Source organism: Pezoporus flaviventris, unplaced genomic scaffold (genome assembly GCF_033815535.1).
Source record: "Pezoporus flaviventris isolate CSIRO_AGI_PZ_B2104156 unplaced genomic scaffold, CSIRO_AGI_Pfla_v1 ptg000015l, whole genome shotgun sequence".
Taxonomy (NCBI): Eukaryota; Metazoa; Chordata; class Aves; order Psittaciformes; family Psittacidae; genus Pezoporus; species Pezoporus flaviventris.
The window spans coordinates 2,455,135-2,472,679 of NW_026892563.1; the positions used below are offsets into that span (position 1 = coordinate 2,455,135).

Below are 17,545 nucleotides of genomic sequence, written 5' to 3' on the forward strand. Positions count from 1 at the left end.
CTCATCCAGATTTTCCCCCTCCATGATACATCTGGGCACGTCATACTTGCAAGACTCTTCACCCTAATGCCCTTCGACTTTGCCTCTAAGGTCACAACCGTTTCTGCTTCTAACAATGTGCTGTGAGTAGTGATGACTTCATGTCAGCTGTGATGTGTGTAAAGATGAAACTTCCTGCCAAATAAACCAATTCCTGGAATCCAGTTGCACAGCTCTCCTAACACCATCCAAGGATGCAAATGCACCCAAGATCCCCTGCTGAACCTGCCACCAGACTTTTCTTTGACAGTTACCTTTTTCTCCCCACAGCAGTATTCACACAGACTACTTCTATCCCCATTTCTTGGCACAAACTTTTCACCAGGATGCTGCCTAGGACTCCTTGATGTCATGTTAATCAACGTGCTAGAGCTCTCCATGTTGAACTGAGTGATTTTGTATAGATTACTTTCTTTGTTTGTTCTGTTCCCTTAAACAAGAGTCTTCCAGACTTCTGACGTTAGGCAAGGCAAGTAGTCTGGTTTCATAACTCACCATCTTGATAGCTTTTTTGATGGCATCTATACACCCATGTCTGCTCACCCTCTCCTTTTGAATCTTACAGTCTATTAAAAAACTATTATGTCACCTGTTATGCTAACATATTTGGGCAATAATATTACTTTTATTTTTGAAAGCATTACTTGTATTTGTAAAAATAAAAATAATTATAAATGCTTAAAATGCACTCTGTGCCTTTGAAGGCATTTTATCAGGTTTGCTATTTTTCCTGGCACTATCGGTTTCTATTTTTTAGTGGGTTTTTCATACAATGCATAGGAGAATATAAATCTCCATAGAAATAAAAAGGTAAGTGGAGGACTACTCAAACAGACAGTCAACTGATGTACACATTAAAAGACACTCCTTCATCTTAAAAGAATTAAAAAAAAAAAAATCTGTCCAGGTTTTAAGTTTGCAATGTCTCAACATCTCTTTTTAGTTTTGCTGGGATAATCACTCTCTTTTCCTAAAAATAGCTCTCAAGTTCCTCTTGTCTTTTCCATTACACTTGCTACATGACTTAGAAGTTACTTCCTGAAAGTTAGAAGCTGTGAATAAACAGGCCTCTGGTTCAAGTCAACTGCATCTGTAATGAAATCCATCTCCATAACGATTCTGTGATGGGGTGAGGAGAAGGGTTCTGTATAAGAAATACTCTGTATACAACTGTAGTGGTGTTTCTCTGGGACACTAACCAAGCCACATACCTCCCCAGCACAAGAAAAAGTGAAGAGCAACACTGACCATTCAAACTGACAAGAAGATATGTCTGGTTTTGATAGCAGTTGATTTAATTGACTGACCATGAAAAAGTTTGACAAACCATCACTCTCTCCTAGCATTTTTAGGATTATTCTAATCTGCAACCAAATAAAGGCAACAGTGCTTCTCCCTTTGCTTCTCTCAGCTCCTGCAACGCTCCTTGCCATCCTGTCAGATCAAGTGTTCCTGCAGCAGTGTGAGGAGGCAGACAGTGAACTGGCTGGCTATTAAAAACAACCTCTGCATTTTTCTTTCTAGTTTAATGTCAACCTTAATCATTCTTCCTGTTTGGCCCACCATGCAGCCAAATGGATAACACTCTGCTGAGTCAGTAGTCTAACAGAGAATTCCTGGGCCTGAAAAAAATACCAAGTCTTATGATTGTAGTTGCAAAATTAAGCACTAATGGCTGACATTGCATCTTGCAGCTTTTGCAGAGCTAGATACAACACTATATAGATCAGGGACATCTGGAATCTGGCAGGAGTCTACACAGAAGTCTACACAAAGTACACATGGTATTAAAAGAGGTAGGGACATACACTACAGGGAATACAGCATTTAAAGTTATTTAAAATGAAAGGAATATCTGGTGTTAATGACTGAAACTTGTGTGAGGGTACTTTAACTGGTTAGTTTACCACTGAAATATCCCCAGTGAATCATACAGTGGTTTGGGTTAGAAGAGACCTTAAAGATCATCCAGTTCCAAACTCCCTGACATGGGCTAGGACATTTTCCACTAGGTCAGGTTGCTCAAAGCCCCGTCCAACCTGGCCTCAAGCACTGTCAGGGATGGAGCAGCCACAGCTCCTCTGGACAACCTGCTCTAGATTCTCACCACCCTCTGGACAACCTATTCCAGATTCTCACCACCCTCACAGTAAAGAATTTATTTCTAATCTAAATCTACATTCTTTCAATTTAAAGCCATTGCCCCTTGTTCTGTCACTACATGTCCTTGAAAAAAGTCCCTCTCCAGATTTCTTGTAGCTCCCCTTCAGTTGCTAGAAAGTGCTTCTGCTCCCTAGAAGGCTGCTCTACAGTCACCTGGAGTCTTCTCCAGGCTGAACTCCTATGAAGACAGGCTCTCTCAGCCTGTCTTCATAGAAGTGGTCCAGCCCCCTGATCATCTTCACAGCCCTCCTCTGGACTCACTTGAACAGATTCACGTCCTCCTTACGTTGGGAGCCTCTGAGCTGCACACAGTACTGCAGGTGGGGTCCCTTGAGAGCAGAGGGGGAGACTCTCCTTCCTCTATCTGCTGGCTATGCTTTTTTGATGCAGCCCAGGCTATGGTTGGCTTTCTAGGCTACAAGTGCACATTGCTGGGTCACGCTTAGCTTCTCGTTAATCAACACTCCCAAGTCTTTCTCCTCAGGCTGCTCTCAATCCAGCCTCTGCCCAGCCTGTATTTGTGCTTTCAGACTGCCCCAACCCCATGCAAGATCTTGCACTTGGCCTCATTGAGCTTCATGAGGTTCACATTGGCCCACCCCGGAAGCCTGTCAAGGTCCCTCTGGATGGCATCCCTTCCCTCAAGCACATCAACCACACCACAGAGCTTGGTGGTGTCAGCAAACTTGCTTAGGGCATACTCAATCCCACTGTCGATGTCGCTGACAAAGATGTTAAACAGCACCGGTCCCAATACCAACCCCCGACTGATGCCACTCGTCACTGGTCTCCACTTGGTCATCAAGCTGTTGACCACAACTGAGTGTCATCATCCAGCCAATTCCTTATCCACTGAGTGGTCCATCTGTCAAATGTCTCTCCAGTTTAGAGACAAGGATGTTATGCAGTACAACGTTAAATGCTTTGCACAAGTCCAGTTAGATAACATTTAGTCGCTTTTCCCTTATCCACCAGCACTGGAATCCTGTCACAGAAGGCCACCAGATCTGTTACATGTGATGTACCCTTAGTGAAGCCATGGTGGTTGTCACCAATAACCTCTATATTTTCCATGTGCCCTAGCATAGTTTCAGGACAATCTGCTCCACAGTCTTGCCAGGCACAAGGTGACACTGACCAGCCTGTAGTTTCCTGGGTCTTCCTTCTTGCCTTAAAAATGAAGATTCTTCTTCTCCTTTTCCAGTAAGTGGGAACTTCACCGCACTGCCACAGCTTCTCAGATATAATGGATAGTACTTAGCCACTTCATACACCAGTTCCCTCAAAATCTGTGTATCCAACTCATCAGGTTGCATGGACTTGTGCACCTTCAGATTACTTGGATGATCTTGAACCTTATTTTCTCCTACAGTGGGTGGCTATTCATTCTCCCATGTATGAATGGGAGAAAAGGCCCATGCCTTTTCCTTTAGTGACATCGGTTGTGAGGCTGGAGCTCTTACTGATGAAGACCAGGAAAAAAAAGACATTAAGAACCTTGGCCTTCTCCATGTCCTGGGTAACCAGGTCTCCTGTTTCCTTTCAGAGAGGGTCCACATTTTCCCTAGTCTTCCTTTTATCACTGACATACCTATAGAAACCTTTTTTTGTTGCCCTTGATGTCTTTGGCTGGATTTTATTCTATCAGGGCTTTACCTTTCCTAACCTGACCCCTGCCTGTTCAGATCATTTCTCTCTATTCCTCCCAGGCTACCCATCCTTGCTTCCATTCTCAGTAGGCTTCCTTTTTTGTGTTTCAGTCTGTCCAGAAGCTCCTTGTTCACCCATGCAGACTTCCTGGCATTTTCAACTGACTTTCAGGATATACCGCTCCTGAGCTTGGAGGAGGTGATGCTTGAATATTAACCAGCTTTCTTGTGCCCCTCTTCCCTCCAGGGTTTTATCCCATGGTACTCTACCAAGCAGATCCCCCCAAAGGCCAAAGTGTGTTTTCTCGAAGTCCGGGAATGCATGGAAAATACATAACCTAGTATATAAAAAAAGAGCTGCTTAAATGTGTATAATTTAAATTCAAGGTACTGGGCAGCTGGGATGCTATTGTACCCTGTTTGGTCACTAAACACAGTGCTGTCCCTGTCATCTACTGCAGGGCGCTACTCAAGAAATTTGAGCAATGAATACAGTGCCAGACTGACCACTGTACAAGTACAATGCTGATGAAATCTGTTCCCTGGAGAAAATGGTATCAGACACAGATTCTGGAGCAGCCAAGCATTTCTGGGGGGAAGCAGATGTATCTTAGGCTGTCATGGTGGCTGGGGATGCTTGCACGTGCCAGTGCTCTCTGGAGGGGTCTGTGGAGCAGAGTGGCAGATTTATGAAGATGCAGCCACACCAGATGCTATAGTAACATACATAACAGCTAAAACCATGAGGAACTTCACTGGGGTTATGCAGCCCAAACAGAGGACCATACTAGTGGCACTACACTCCTGCTGACTTCAACACTCATTCCCAGCTAATCTGAGCATCTGCAGGGAGCTACTTCTCACCATGAGGACCTCTGCCCAGCCTCCGCTTCAGCTTCTAATTGAAGTCGGTGCTGAAGTTAGGAAATAGTGTCCTTGCTGTGTGACAGATAATAATAGCAATCTTTCATATTGTAATCTTGTGCTTGGGGCCAAGAATCAGTGATCAGCCACTTACCAGTATTTCCACGTTTCACTCCCTTGTAAAGCACAACCACCCTACCAATGAGCTTGGACATCAGCAGCATGCTTTGAATTTTTAAAGAGGAAGACAGTACAAATTAACACCAAGCAAGAAAAGGCACAAACATGTATTTATAATTGAAAAGACAATGCAAAAAGATATCGAATAGGAACTACTGCAAACTACTGGTGCATCTTAACCGTGAAACATTAGAAAGCAGCAAGAGAATAAAAATTCACGGTAAACAGAACAACACATAGCAACACAACACTAACAAGCACAACTTCCCATGTTACAAGGCACCTTGAAAATGGTGGAATAGACTGTAAAGGAGGAAATTCTGAAAGACAAAACATGCATGAAGTATTCAATGAATAAAATGGGGGTAAACTTCATTCCAGTGGAAACAAGAATTGTATCTTTGCAGGTACAGTATCTTGTTACACAAGTCACTGCACCCACATAATACAGGAATCTGAAAATGAAAGCCTAAATAACTAACAATGCCATCCTACTAAGAATAATCCAAGCCATGCATTATGAACACTGTCAGATACCTCCATGTGGTTTTCCAATCTAGTTATAGCGAAGCAAACATCCCTAACTTCAGGGGCTTTTAACCAGATGAATCAAAGTATTTCACACTGCATGTGAAAAATAATTAAAATTAATGCAGTGACAAGTGCATTCCAGGCATGTCACTTTATCAGAAGAAAGTTTTAAAGCCTGTATCAATGCCTGGAAGTAGAATGTTTCATAGAATCTGTCACAGATCATAAACCAGCACAAACAATGTGCTTTATGGACAAATCTGTCATAGTTTCTTGTCACTTGCAGCAAACAGCAAAGCTTTGCTTAAAGCACTGTAGATGTTGCATACGTGCACACGGGAAAGGGAGTAAGACAGTAAGGCAAAGGAACAGGTGAAAAATACCTGTGCAAAGTGCATTCAAAGTCTCCTCCACAGATACACTCCTAACCAAACCCCAGACTGGCAGCTGGTTCACAAAGGTCACTCCCACAGCATGCTTCTAAGCAAAACTCTCTGCTAAGCTCTCCTAAACCACCAAGACAGTGACAATCCTTCCCTTGGTGTGTACATTCTTGCCACTGTCTGCAGAAGTTTATCTCAACTTGGTTTTATAAATACCATTCTGTCAGAAAAGGAAGATTTTGAATAATGACTGTAGTCTCCTTCTGCTCCAAGCAGATAGAAGTCAGAAAGTTTCCTGCACTGAAATGATTCAACAGCAGCAGAACAAGTCACTATCCCAATGCAGAGAGCACAAGTATGGAGCTGCTTTAAAAAAATGCAATCACAGAAGAGTATAAAGGCATATGTTTACATTAAACTTCCACTTATATCCAAAAACCTTCTTTATAGAGGGGTGCTTTTACTGGGTGAAGAACAAGCTTTCAGACAAATAATTTATGCGAATGATTTAGGTCATCATGTCACATGACACTGCAATTTGAAGGACACCAAAAGGAGCTGTTGACAGGTCCTGCTTCTCACCTACACCACCAGAAGTCATTTAAAGGTTTTATGGTTGTCACAGGAGCCAGAAATCTCCAACTGCCTCAGCACGCTGATTAGAGCCCTAACTTAGCATAGCATGGCTCACTCTTATCACTGCCTACAGGCAATGGGGGAAGGATGACAACACCTACACAGCCCTGATTCCAGCCCAGCAGGGGAGGCTAACATCAGATCCCTGTCCCTATATAGCAACAGAGCACCATCCTACCTACCATCCAAGACAAGCAAAGGTAAAGCATCACTGAACTAAGGATCTGTCCACTTAAATGGACATGCTTAACTTAGCAGTTACAAATTCATCAAGATTAACTCCAGGAATGACAAGGCAAGCATTCCTGACCCAGTTTAAAGTACACTGGCAAAGTTTCAGAGGTAACGGAAAAGATGTTAATTTACACAAAGTATACACTTTGACCTCAAATTTTCATTCCAGATAGGGTTAGGTTTTATATTCCACAGCAGTATCCCTGCATTGCTCCTTTGTTTTCATTGTCTCTGTCACAGAATTAGGAAGTCTGTCTCTTCTAGCAGAGCTGCCACATACAAGGGGTAGATACCCCATGCTAAAGCACTGGGAAATGTAGAGAACCCAGTGACTCGTTTCGAAGCTCGGTTTCAGGTAAGCCACCCTGCTCATCTTCTGCCATTCCTTAACCACAGAAAGTTGTGAGAAGGGTGAGGGGAGAAAGGTTGTTCTGCTAATTTTCAAATCAAGTTAGTCACGCTGTTCTCAAAAAATCCAACACCACCCGGATGAAAGGCCAAAGGAGACAGACACAGTTACAGTCAGGAGGCAGAAGGTCAGGGACAGACCTCAAAGGCAGCTAGGCCTTACTAGGTGCCAAATGACTTATCCTATGGCAGTGAGAAGGAGGGAACTTCTGGCAGCAGGGAGACACTTCTCTGCAGAACCTTGTGGAAAAATAAGCAGTTTCTTTTGTGATAGGGGAATTAGTTTTAAGATGAGAAAATTACAAACTCATTGCTGTTGCTACTTTAAAAGAATTCTTTTAAAAGAATTCCATTTAGTATTCAGGCACCTGACAGTGCCTGCTGAATTTTAAACGCAGTGTTATCACAGTTTTGTCCATACTGCCCTCCCAATTTTCAAATGCAGAGCCATATTTAGCCCGATAGCAGTCATCCAAATAATGCATGTTCCCTTGTATTCTTTTTTTTTTGTTGTTCTCTGTTGCCTTGTTTCATACATATATATACACACAGAGGTGTATATAGTTAGCTCCTTGATGTAGTGGCACTATTTTTGCTCAGTGTTTTACAGCATGATCCATAAATAGGAATCCTAGAGCTAAACATATGACACACAAGAAGACAGCCACCCAGGCAAACAGATGATGATGAAATCAGGGCATACCCAGATACAACAAACTTGGAATTACAATTTAAATCAAGAGGGATTTCTACAACCAACTTCTACAGGCTACTCCTGCACACAGCCTCACAATACTCACTAGGATCCCACATCAGTGATTGGATCCAACTATGCAAAATTGCAGCAGCTACATCAGGGCTCAGCACTTGTGCATTCTGCAGAATAACTGGAAGAAGTAATTGAAAAGAAAGGGCAGCTACTTAGGATAAAAAGAAGATGGGGGACACTGCAGAGTAAATGACAGGAAAATAAATTTTCTCACTGGAATAAGCGACTGGAATCTGGATAGATAATGAAACCTTAACTGAAAACAGGGCAGCAAATGACCATAACATAGAAAAAAGTTGAGAGTTAAAATATCTTATTTATTCATTATTTAGCTAGGACTTACAAAAAAGATCTGCTTTGAGAAGAATGAGCCCCCATTCCACTGTTGCCAAGAAGACGGCATTAAAATCTTTCTTCCAGAGGAAAAAAAAAAAAAAAAAAGTAGTCATGTCAATGGTCAACAGACTAATCTTAAATTTAGAACAATGGTACCACCTATCCCTGTATTCCTGTTCTACAGAATAAGCCTATTTTAGGCAGATTTCACACTATAGTTACAGCTACAAGAAAAAAACCCAAAGAACTAAACTCATTTTATGGCATCAGACAGGTAATGCAATAATTTTAAAATGCACTGTTTTGTAATTTCCCTTACTGTATAACTGTATTTATATGAGGATACTGAAACCAAAAGCATGGTCACATGACGCAAAGAAGGATGTTCACAGATTAGAGAATTACCCCTGTTGTGAACATATCTTACTCTTCAGCTCTCTAATCAGCTATACTGCATGCACCTTAAGTGTCCCCTCATCACATTCCTGAGAATTATTTTTATCAGAAGAATCACGAAACTAAAATGCTAGAGTATAATTTTTCCATGTATCCTCCACTGCATGCATTAAATACAGTTTTGAATAATCAAGAGGGAACTTTAACAAGCAGAGATCTTTCCTTTAGCATGGGATAAAGTCCTTCTTGCCTGCCTCCAGAAAAAAATTATTAAACCACTAGAAATCACACACACATACACAAGTTTCTTTCTGGCTGCCATCCACACGTACAGCACAAACAAGTGCCTTTTCCTGCCTCTCTGAACTGAACGCAGTGCCTTTCAGTGCAGTGTAGCTTACCTGAGGGTAAAAATCATCCAAGCATTTATTTTCAAGAAACAGTACTTTTAAAGAAAATGTATCTGAGACACTACTTATGCATATGAAGATCTGGTGTTTAAACTCAAAGAATAAATATTTTGCTGAATTCAAGTTTCCTGTGCCATTAATTCTTTATGTCTCATTTTGGGTTTGTGTCGTATGTTGTAAGCACATTTTAACCTTAATAGGCTGAGAAGTATATTCTTGTGCATATTTGTGTAAACTGTATACTGATTATACACCAATTAGCTGATCTTAAAAATGATTTTTTTTCATGCTAGCTATAATTTCTCTGAAGTTGGCAGCATTTGCAATACCAAAGCCTGTCTGTGGAGATGGCCCAAATGTATTAAAAGCAGAAAGATAATCCAACCCAAAGACAGATCAATGCCTCCAAACTTCCTGTGTTTGAAAGAAAAAACAAAGCTGAGCGTACTGAGGGTCAGCCACCTCATCAAACATGACTAGCACATGACAAAAGCAGTTATTTGCACTAGGTTTGTAATAAAAGATTTTATGAAGGAAATTTTGAGGTTTGCCTTTCTGTTGAAAAATGTGACCAGAATCATAGCTTACATACATCACTTAATATAAAGCTCAGAGTTGACACAACTCATACACTGAGTCGCCATTGCTCATCCCAATAATAAATAGGGCGTCTTTTCGTATCCAGATCATCATAAAGCTACTCAACAATGCACCACATTTCCTGTAAAATGCTTTTACTATTTCTCTAATTTACAAAAATAAACTTAAATCTCAGGTTTGTATATACTAGACTTGTTAATTATTCATAACATAAACCTATTATATCATTAAATCTACTTTCACAAACCTTTCCCTTTTAGGGTAGGATGCAAGTTCTTTTCATTATTTAAATGTAGTGTGAAAGGTAAAATAAAGAATTCTCAACTAGAAAAAAAAATTTCTTCCAGTGTTTGGCTCTGATTAAGAACATGTAACACACAATGAGCTGTCAGATTTGCTGGCCTGAACAACCCCAATGCAGACTGCATTTACAGTTTATATAAAATAAATACATCTGGCAAGGCAATATATCTTTTCCTCAAATATGTTTACTTGTATAACAATTGTTGTTAGCTTACTTAGAAAATACAGCCTGTCAACTCCAGTTTTGCAATTTGGCCTTTGCAAGTGGGCTCCTATTCCCCGACACATAAAACAGCACAATGAATAGGATATTTTAAAAAAGGATACTCAAAATTCAGAGAAAAAATATCCTAAAATAAGCCATAGCCATTTAACAGCTAAGCTCTTTGCATGCAATTTCTTTGTACCTGTACAAAGATTGTATTGAATTTATGACAGATATGGAACAGTTGCACAAGTTCCAATCTGGTTTTAGATTTTGAAGTTAACTTGGAAAAAATGGAATTTCACCATGTTGGAAAAACATTTATGAAAATAAAAAAATATATATCTTACAGTGTCTTCCTGTTCCAAGACCCGACTAATTTTCTAACGTTTCTTAGATAATAGTAATAATAGCGACAATTTTGTTTTTTTCCAAACAGCCTGAAAATGTTCTCAGGGAAGAAAAAGCTTCCCCAAACTTTTACTACTAGGGTGCAACAATGCCAATTGTAAATAGAAAAAAGAAATTTTACATTTTTTTTTTTAAGTCAGCTGTCAGAAGTTTTAGAACAATAGTTCTACATGACACCTAAAAATTCTGGAGCAGTGAAAAGATACACTAAAAGACCTACACCTCGCATTGAAAGATTTGTCTTGGCATATCAACTGTAGGGAAAAGCAAAAGAATGATCCCTCCCTGATTCTGGCAATAGCTATACAAGCCAACCATAGCTGACATTCACACAGCTTCAGACAGGTCGTTCAGTGCCACAGCCTTTTTCCCTAGACAGGGGCTGATAACGCAGCACCTCAAGCATCCATTAGAGCCTAGACTATTGGTGCACAGCCCTGGGAACTGTCAGGGAACACATAAGGACTTCACATGTCCTTAAAACCAACTCTACACTCAAGAAGATGGTCCTTTTTTGAACCTCTTGGAGGGAAGCATGTACTCACTAGAATGCTATAATAAAACGCTGAGTTTCCTTGATATGAATTGCCATGGCTACCATGCGATAATGGATCTCAGCATCTTTATGAGGCATGTATAAACCCAGGTTTTGCCAATAAGCAGCCTGATGCAGACACACCTGGAATACCTGGGGGTTATTTGGATATTTAGATATGCCACAGCAATAAACCAGAAAAAAAATTAAAAAATCCCTCTGCCTTTCTAAAAAATCAATACATATTAAGATACCTGATCTTGGAAATTAAAGTGTGGTAATTTGGCCAACAGTTTAAGTGATTTATCAGGAGTTACACAGCAACTTTGTGGCAGACCTAGAAAATAAACCCATTATTTCTTAGGTGTAGCCTAACTTCTAGATCATACTTTCTACCCTGTAAAGAGAGGAAATACCTACAAATATTAACTCTCACAAATACATCAAGGCCAAGTGTAAAAGTTTCCTAAATTATGCCCACCACAGCAGTCACTTCTACCATGTATTTCCATTAGGTCACTAGTATTTGTGGTCGGTAAGAAACATTCAAGGATTGGAAATGTTCCATTTTTACTGCCCCCAGTGAAAAGCTGACAGAAGTCAAATCCTTCCATTTTCTCCTGGTCTTTCTAACAAAAACCTGAATGATTCACAGATGGGGACCTACAGCAATTAATACCACAATCAGTTGCCACCCTCACTGTGTAATGGCAGTACTAACCCAGGTAGGCTACTACCTGTGCCATTACACCAACTTTAAATTGTTCCTACATTACACCTGTAATCCAAAGTAGTAATATTCATTACCTATTTGATGAAATAAGCTTTCACAGAAGACATTTCAATTTACACTGATTTTATTATAATATGGCACTTAGAAATAATCAGCATGAACAAACAATATGAAGCTGGATCCTAAATACCTTTTTTGTTCAGAAATCCATTCTTTTCCTCTTAGCTACTTAGATGTTTCTTACGAATAATGCAGCTATTTTCCTTGAATACCACTTCTGGACACTTGTCAATATTCCTGAAGGAAAAACTCCCTACAAGCCAGAAGCCCAAGAGGCCAAGATTCTTCTGCTCAAAATGTGAATGCCTGCTAAAATGCTGTCACTTAAATTAGGCCAACCAAGTTAAATAGTAAAACTATGCAACATAACACCACAGCAGTAGAAAAACACTTGTCATCATCTCAGTGATAGAAACAATGCACCAGCACAGAATGCTTCAATCCCACGTCACTGAATCTGCTCTGAAGTTCCAAGCAGCAACACTACATTACCCAAGCAAATAAATACTACTGGCTACTATTTTTAATACTGAACAGTGGTAGAAAAAAAAATAAAAATCTAAAGACCTTTAGATACATCCCATTCCTTCTCACTTCCTAACAATGAGGGGGGAAAAAAAAAAAGTACCATCTTTCAGGTCAGGTCACATTCTATGATCAGTAAAGAGATTGAGGGAGGGTTTAATAAAAATTGCGGCACAAGAACACTTGAAGAAAATACTCTCTGTGGCAGTTAGTACTCCCTCTTCAGTAAAATATTGCAATACTTTTCAGAAGGAGAGTTGAAACATACAGCTTAGAAGACTATTACTGCACACAACAGTTACTACTCACTTAGCTGTTCTCACTTAAGCAAGGCTACTGTGGCACCATGCTCAAACTGACCCCAGAAAAGAAAACAGGGAAAGCTCTCTTGGCCTTGTTATGCTCTACGTATCCTCAGCTACACTGCTAAAGTATGGCATGATGCAACTGCTTGCTGTGCAGCAATGGAAACAGCTGCGGAGAAGCAGCCAAAATGAAAAATTTACTAACCCTGACACTTTATAGAGGTAGCTATGAGATATTCAATCCCCACCAAAGACATACAATGCAGTAACATACTAATAAGAAATTTTGCTATTTCAAAACCTAACCCAGTTCCTCAAGCTACAGATCTTCCCATCAGTCTTTGCTTCTCTCCCTTCAATAAATATGAAGTTTTGTATACTCCAGCTACAGACAGAAAAAAAACTTCTTTATCCCCTGAAACCTTTAAAGTTTCTGAGCCAGAGGAAAGAGGAGAAAGCCTGTGCTCCAAGTATATTAGAAGTGTTATCCCCTTGTGACTGAACCAAATCTCTGCATCTGCTGCAGCTATTAGCCTTCTCCAAATAGCAGCTGAAGCAATATGGAACAGACTTGGTCCCTAGATAATTTCCCAACTACTCATATGGTTCTGTATAGCAGCCATGAAATAAGAGTAATTCTTGGTAATTTAATTCTGCTGTTGCTTGAAAAACCTATGACCCAAAGCAGAAATGTTGGACGTATCTCCAGATTCAAGATGACATTGCAAAGTCAAAAGACAAAGCTTTCTGAGATTTATTTCCAATTTTTCTTTCAAAGGACATCAATCCTTGCAAAAGAGGCGGAGATTACTCCCCCTTGCCTTTTAAAGGAAGGCATACGTTTTGCAGAAATTATTAAATCTTCTCTACTTCCAGTTCCAAATCTTAGGTTTAAGACCTCTGATCAAGCTGCAGCTCAAATGCAATATTCACTGGTAACACAGAAGATGAAATTTCCATATGCATAGTCCTAACAGTATAGAAGACATGCCAAAGTTGAAATCACATTACAGCAATGATTAATGACAACAGATTATTCTGTAAAAGGCAGCAAGTGAGAAACTGTCCAATGAATTCTTCATGAAAAAACACAGTCCCTCTCTAGCACATAGCCTATTATACTCCCATTGATTTGCGGGAGGACAAACATAACCTAAAGAAAATGCCATTTTTTTTGTTTTGTTCTAATGTTTCTGAGAGCAGGACTGAGAGCTAGGGAAAGAGGCAGAAGATCTGGAGGCTCTCATTTCAGTAACTCAAAACCCTACACAGGAATCTGCATTGGAAATCAAGCCAGATATGAAGAGCACACATTCCAGTCTGAAACAGAAGACAGTGACAGACACTCCCCAGGAAACTAACGCATTAAGCTTTATGATTTCAGGATTTTTTATTTTATTTATTTTTTTTTTTAAACTTCTCTGTCAGTAACCAGTCTCTGTCCCAGATAGAACATGAATACAAGAAGGTGGACTGACATCACTGTACAGAAACCTCCTCAGATGCAAGCTGCCAGTTCCTTACTTTAAAAAGCTTTAGTAATCCCCTCATACAGCCCTCCTTAATTAAATGTATCTAGGAATGATTTCTTCAAGAAGAAAGGAGTGTCTGTGCAAATTCATGTGGAAATAGTAGACATAATACATGCAGCCATATGCCAGTTTAAAAGGACAATGAACTTATTTTTATTACTATTCCTGCTATGCCTTTACAGTTAAATAGAATATAGCTTTATTTCTAGAAAACAAGAAAGGTTTACATATTGTTCTTTTAAAGGTCTGCAGATCTGCACTAAAGCTTCCATATACTGTACCTTTTCTGTTGGTTCTAATAATTGTCTCAGACAGTGGTAAAGAGCTTCCATTGGAAATTTCACTTATAGGCTTCTCTGGTGGTTTGTTGGCAGTATTTTCTTTCTTCATGTCCTTCTTTATTTCCTGCAGAAAAAAAAAAAAGCAGGTGGAGAGGGAGAAGAAAAAGAAGAAACAGTTTAAAAAAAGGTATTACAGAATATTCTAAATCTCAAGCTCCCAAGATTTCTTAAAACTGCTGCCTCTTCTAATGCTACCTCCAAGGCTCTTTATAAGTTAAAATGCCACAAAATGGCCAGGCTGGACAGCCTTGGGTGGCATGGTTTAGTGTGAGGTGTCCCTGCCCATGGCAGGGGGCTTGGAACTAGATGATCTTAAGGTCCTTTCCAACCCTAACTATTCTATGATTCTAAAATGAAAGAAATTTTAAGTAACTCTTCCAATGGATACTATTTTTTTTCTTTCAAAAAGAGGTTAATTTCTTATTTATGCTTGAAAATTATAGGACAGCTCTGCAAATCTTTTACTAAAGATCACTAAAGCTCGGGGGGAGAGAGGCTTCTCAGTTTAACCATCATTAAACTGCACATTCGACACACAGGGCAGAACTGAGTACAGTATTCTTGATGTAAAGGCAGCTAAGTTTGCTTCCCCTCCTTCTAGAAGCCCACAGAAACAACCACCACAGCAGGAAGAAAAATATTAACCAGGAAAATATGACAAATGTTACCATAATTGGCAGAAGCATATAGAGAGCCTGCTGTCAGAACCATTGCTAACACTAACACATTTTGCAGCTGACTGCCTTTTAAGGTGATCAATTTCTTTGGCATCTTGAAACACCACTGATGTAAACAAGTAGGCATTACCTCCATTTTACAGACAGGTAACTGACATACTGAAGAGGCTAAAGCATTTGCATATAACCATATATCAAAATAGAAGGGAAAAATAAGTTCAGTTTTGGCTCCAAGCTTTGTCATAGGTCAGGCTGCAGAGCCACTTGAGCTGGGAGGGAGCTCAGCAGTTCTCCAATCTCCAGCTCAAAGCAGGGCCACCTCTGGGGTCAGAGAAGGTTGCTCAAAGCTGTTTGTACAGTTGGATCCTGAAAACCTCGAAGGCAGAGACCATATAAGCTTATGAACAATCTGCTCCATTGCTTGACTGTCCTAGAGACAAAAAATTTCCTTATAACCAGCCTGAAACGTTCTTTTCAAGTCCTATCTACTCTCTCCTGTCTTCCCCACCAAGCACCACTGTGAAGGGCCTGGCTCTGTCTTCTTGATAACCTCCTTGTATGTATTGGAAGGCTCTCCTCCCCACATAATTTCTTCTCCAGGCTGAACAAACCCACCTCCCTGAGTATCTCCTCATAGAGCATGTGTTTCAGGTCCCTCAGCCACAGAACCTGCTCCAATTTATCAATGTATTTCTTTTACACACAATCCATATCCTGTCCACAAAATGGGATGCTGTACTCTGGATGCGGCCTAATTGGTGCTAGGTAGTGTTATCACTTCCCTTAATCTGCAGGCTATTTAATGCAGCCCAGGATTGCTGTTGATCGTGTTTGATGCCAGAGTACAAAACTAGCTTATGTTTACCTTGCTGCCCACCAGGACCCACAAGTTCTCTTCAGCAGAGCTGCTCCCAAACCCATTAAGCCCCAGTCGGTGTGTCTGCCAGCAATTCCTCATTCCAAGGGACAGAACTGGTATTTGCCCTTGCTGGTTTTCATAAGGTTCATGCCTGGATCCCTCTGAACAGCTGCCCTGCCTTCAAGTATGTCAACTGCTTCCCTGATTTGGCGTCATCTGCAGATTTGATGAGATTGTCTAAATTGAGCAGGCATCAGGGACAGGCGATAGCTTTGGACAGACTCTTGCCCTTGTAAAAACCTCTACCTCTCCTCCGCGCTTTTAACACATTCACTGCCCTCTTCTACATCCCAGTGCAGTAGCAACCTCCGCCATCCCACAGCACCGTACCATACACAGGTAGTACTGTACATCTTAGTTATGTTTCCAGCACATCAGACATGAGCACTAAACCACAGAAAGCGAATTTCTATTTGAAGTTTCTGAGGTTACCTGAGAACAGCACCAAACAAAACTGGAATTTCCAAGTCACTCTCTTAAAAGATGCACTTTAAACCTGAATGCCATAAATTTCCCTAGTCCAATTGATATGTCAAAGCTGCACTATTAGCCACACTACATTAATAGTGTATTTTGTATCTGCACAAGTCATTTACTGTGTATCAGCATTCCATTAGCGGAGATAAAAGTTTTATGAACTGCTGGCCACCAAGGTTACAATTAATTTTCTATCTAGTGCCATCACACAGGTAAAAGAGTATCTAAAATCCAACTCATCACAGTACCCATCATAACTGAAATAACAAATGTGAACGAATAAGTGTATAAAAGGTGAATGTATGTATGTAATAGATGCTGCTGTTAGAAGAAATACTGCAAACAGTTCTTGTATAAAAGTGAACCATGTGATAATTTAAGAACACTGCACACATTTAGAAGAAAATGCTATATTACTTTCTAAAAAGTGGACTAATACATACTAATGAGTACATTATTCCATGAGTTTTTTTTCAGTCTTAAAAATTAAAATACACAATGAGTCCTCTCAAAGCTTGTTGTATTGAAGCTTTAAATTTATTTTGTGGCAAGGTGACAAACTCATGGTATATTAAAAAAATCTAAAATTGAAAAAGAATTTGTGAGTCAAATAGCACTCTTGTGAACAGGACCATAAGACCACAGCCAAAGAAGACCCCACCTTGTCAGAACTTGCTTCCTGTGTGTCATTACCGTGTTATTTTCCATTCTTTATGTCAGAATGCAATGAAATCCTCAACACATCAATTCTGAAACAGCAGTACAATAATTTTTATTTTTAAAGCCCTATTTCCAACTTCAAAAGTGGCAGAAAAAATTGTCTGCTATAACTGAAAGCAGCACTGTACCCTCAAGTCTCCAAAGGAATGATAACTGGAGTCTTTGCTGCTCTTGACAGCTTTTTGAGGAAGCCTTGTTTGGCTC

General features: G+C 40.1%; 1 protein-coding gene across 8 annotated transcripts in view; it reads right to left on the reverse strand.

The window, feature by feature from the left end:
• The window catches only part of SH3KBP1 (SH3 domain containing kinase binding protein 1), a 232,221-nt gene that overhangs the window by 127,317 nt on the left and 87,359 nt on the right, over positions 1–17,545 (reverse strand). For all 8 annotated transcript variants that reach the window (XM_061453237.1, XM_061453241.1, XM_061453236.1 and 5 more), the window contains one exon: positions 14,489–14,612. In XM_061453237.1, coding sequence (XP_061309221.1) covers positions 14,489–14,612 — 124 coding nt within the window. The remainder of the gene's footprint in view (positions 1–14,488; positions 14,613–17,545) is intronic.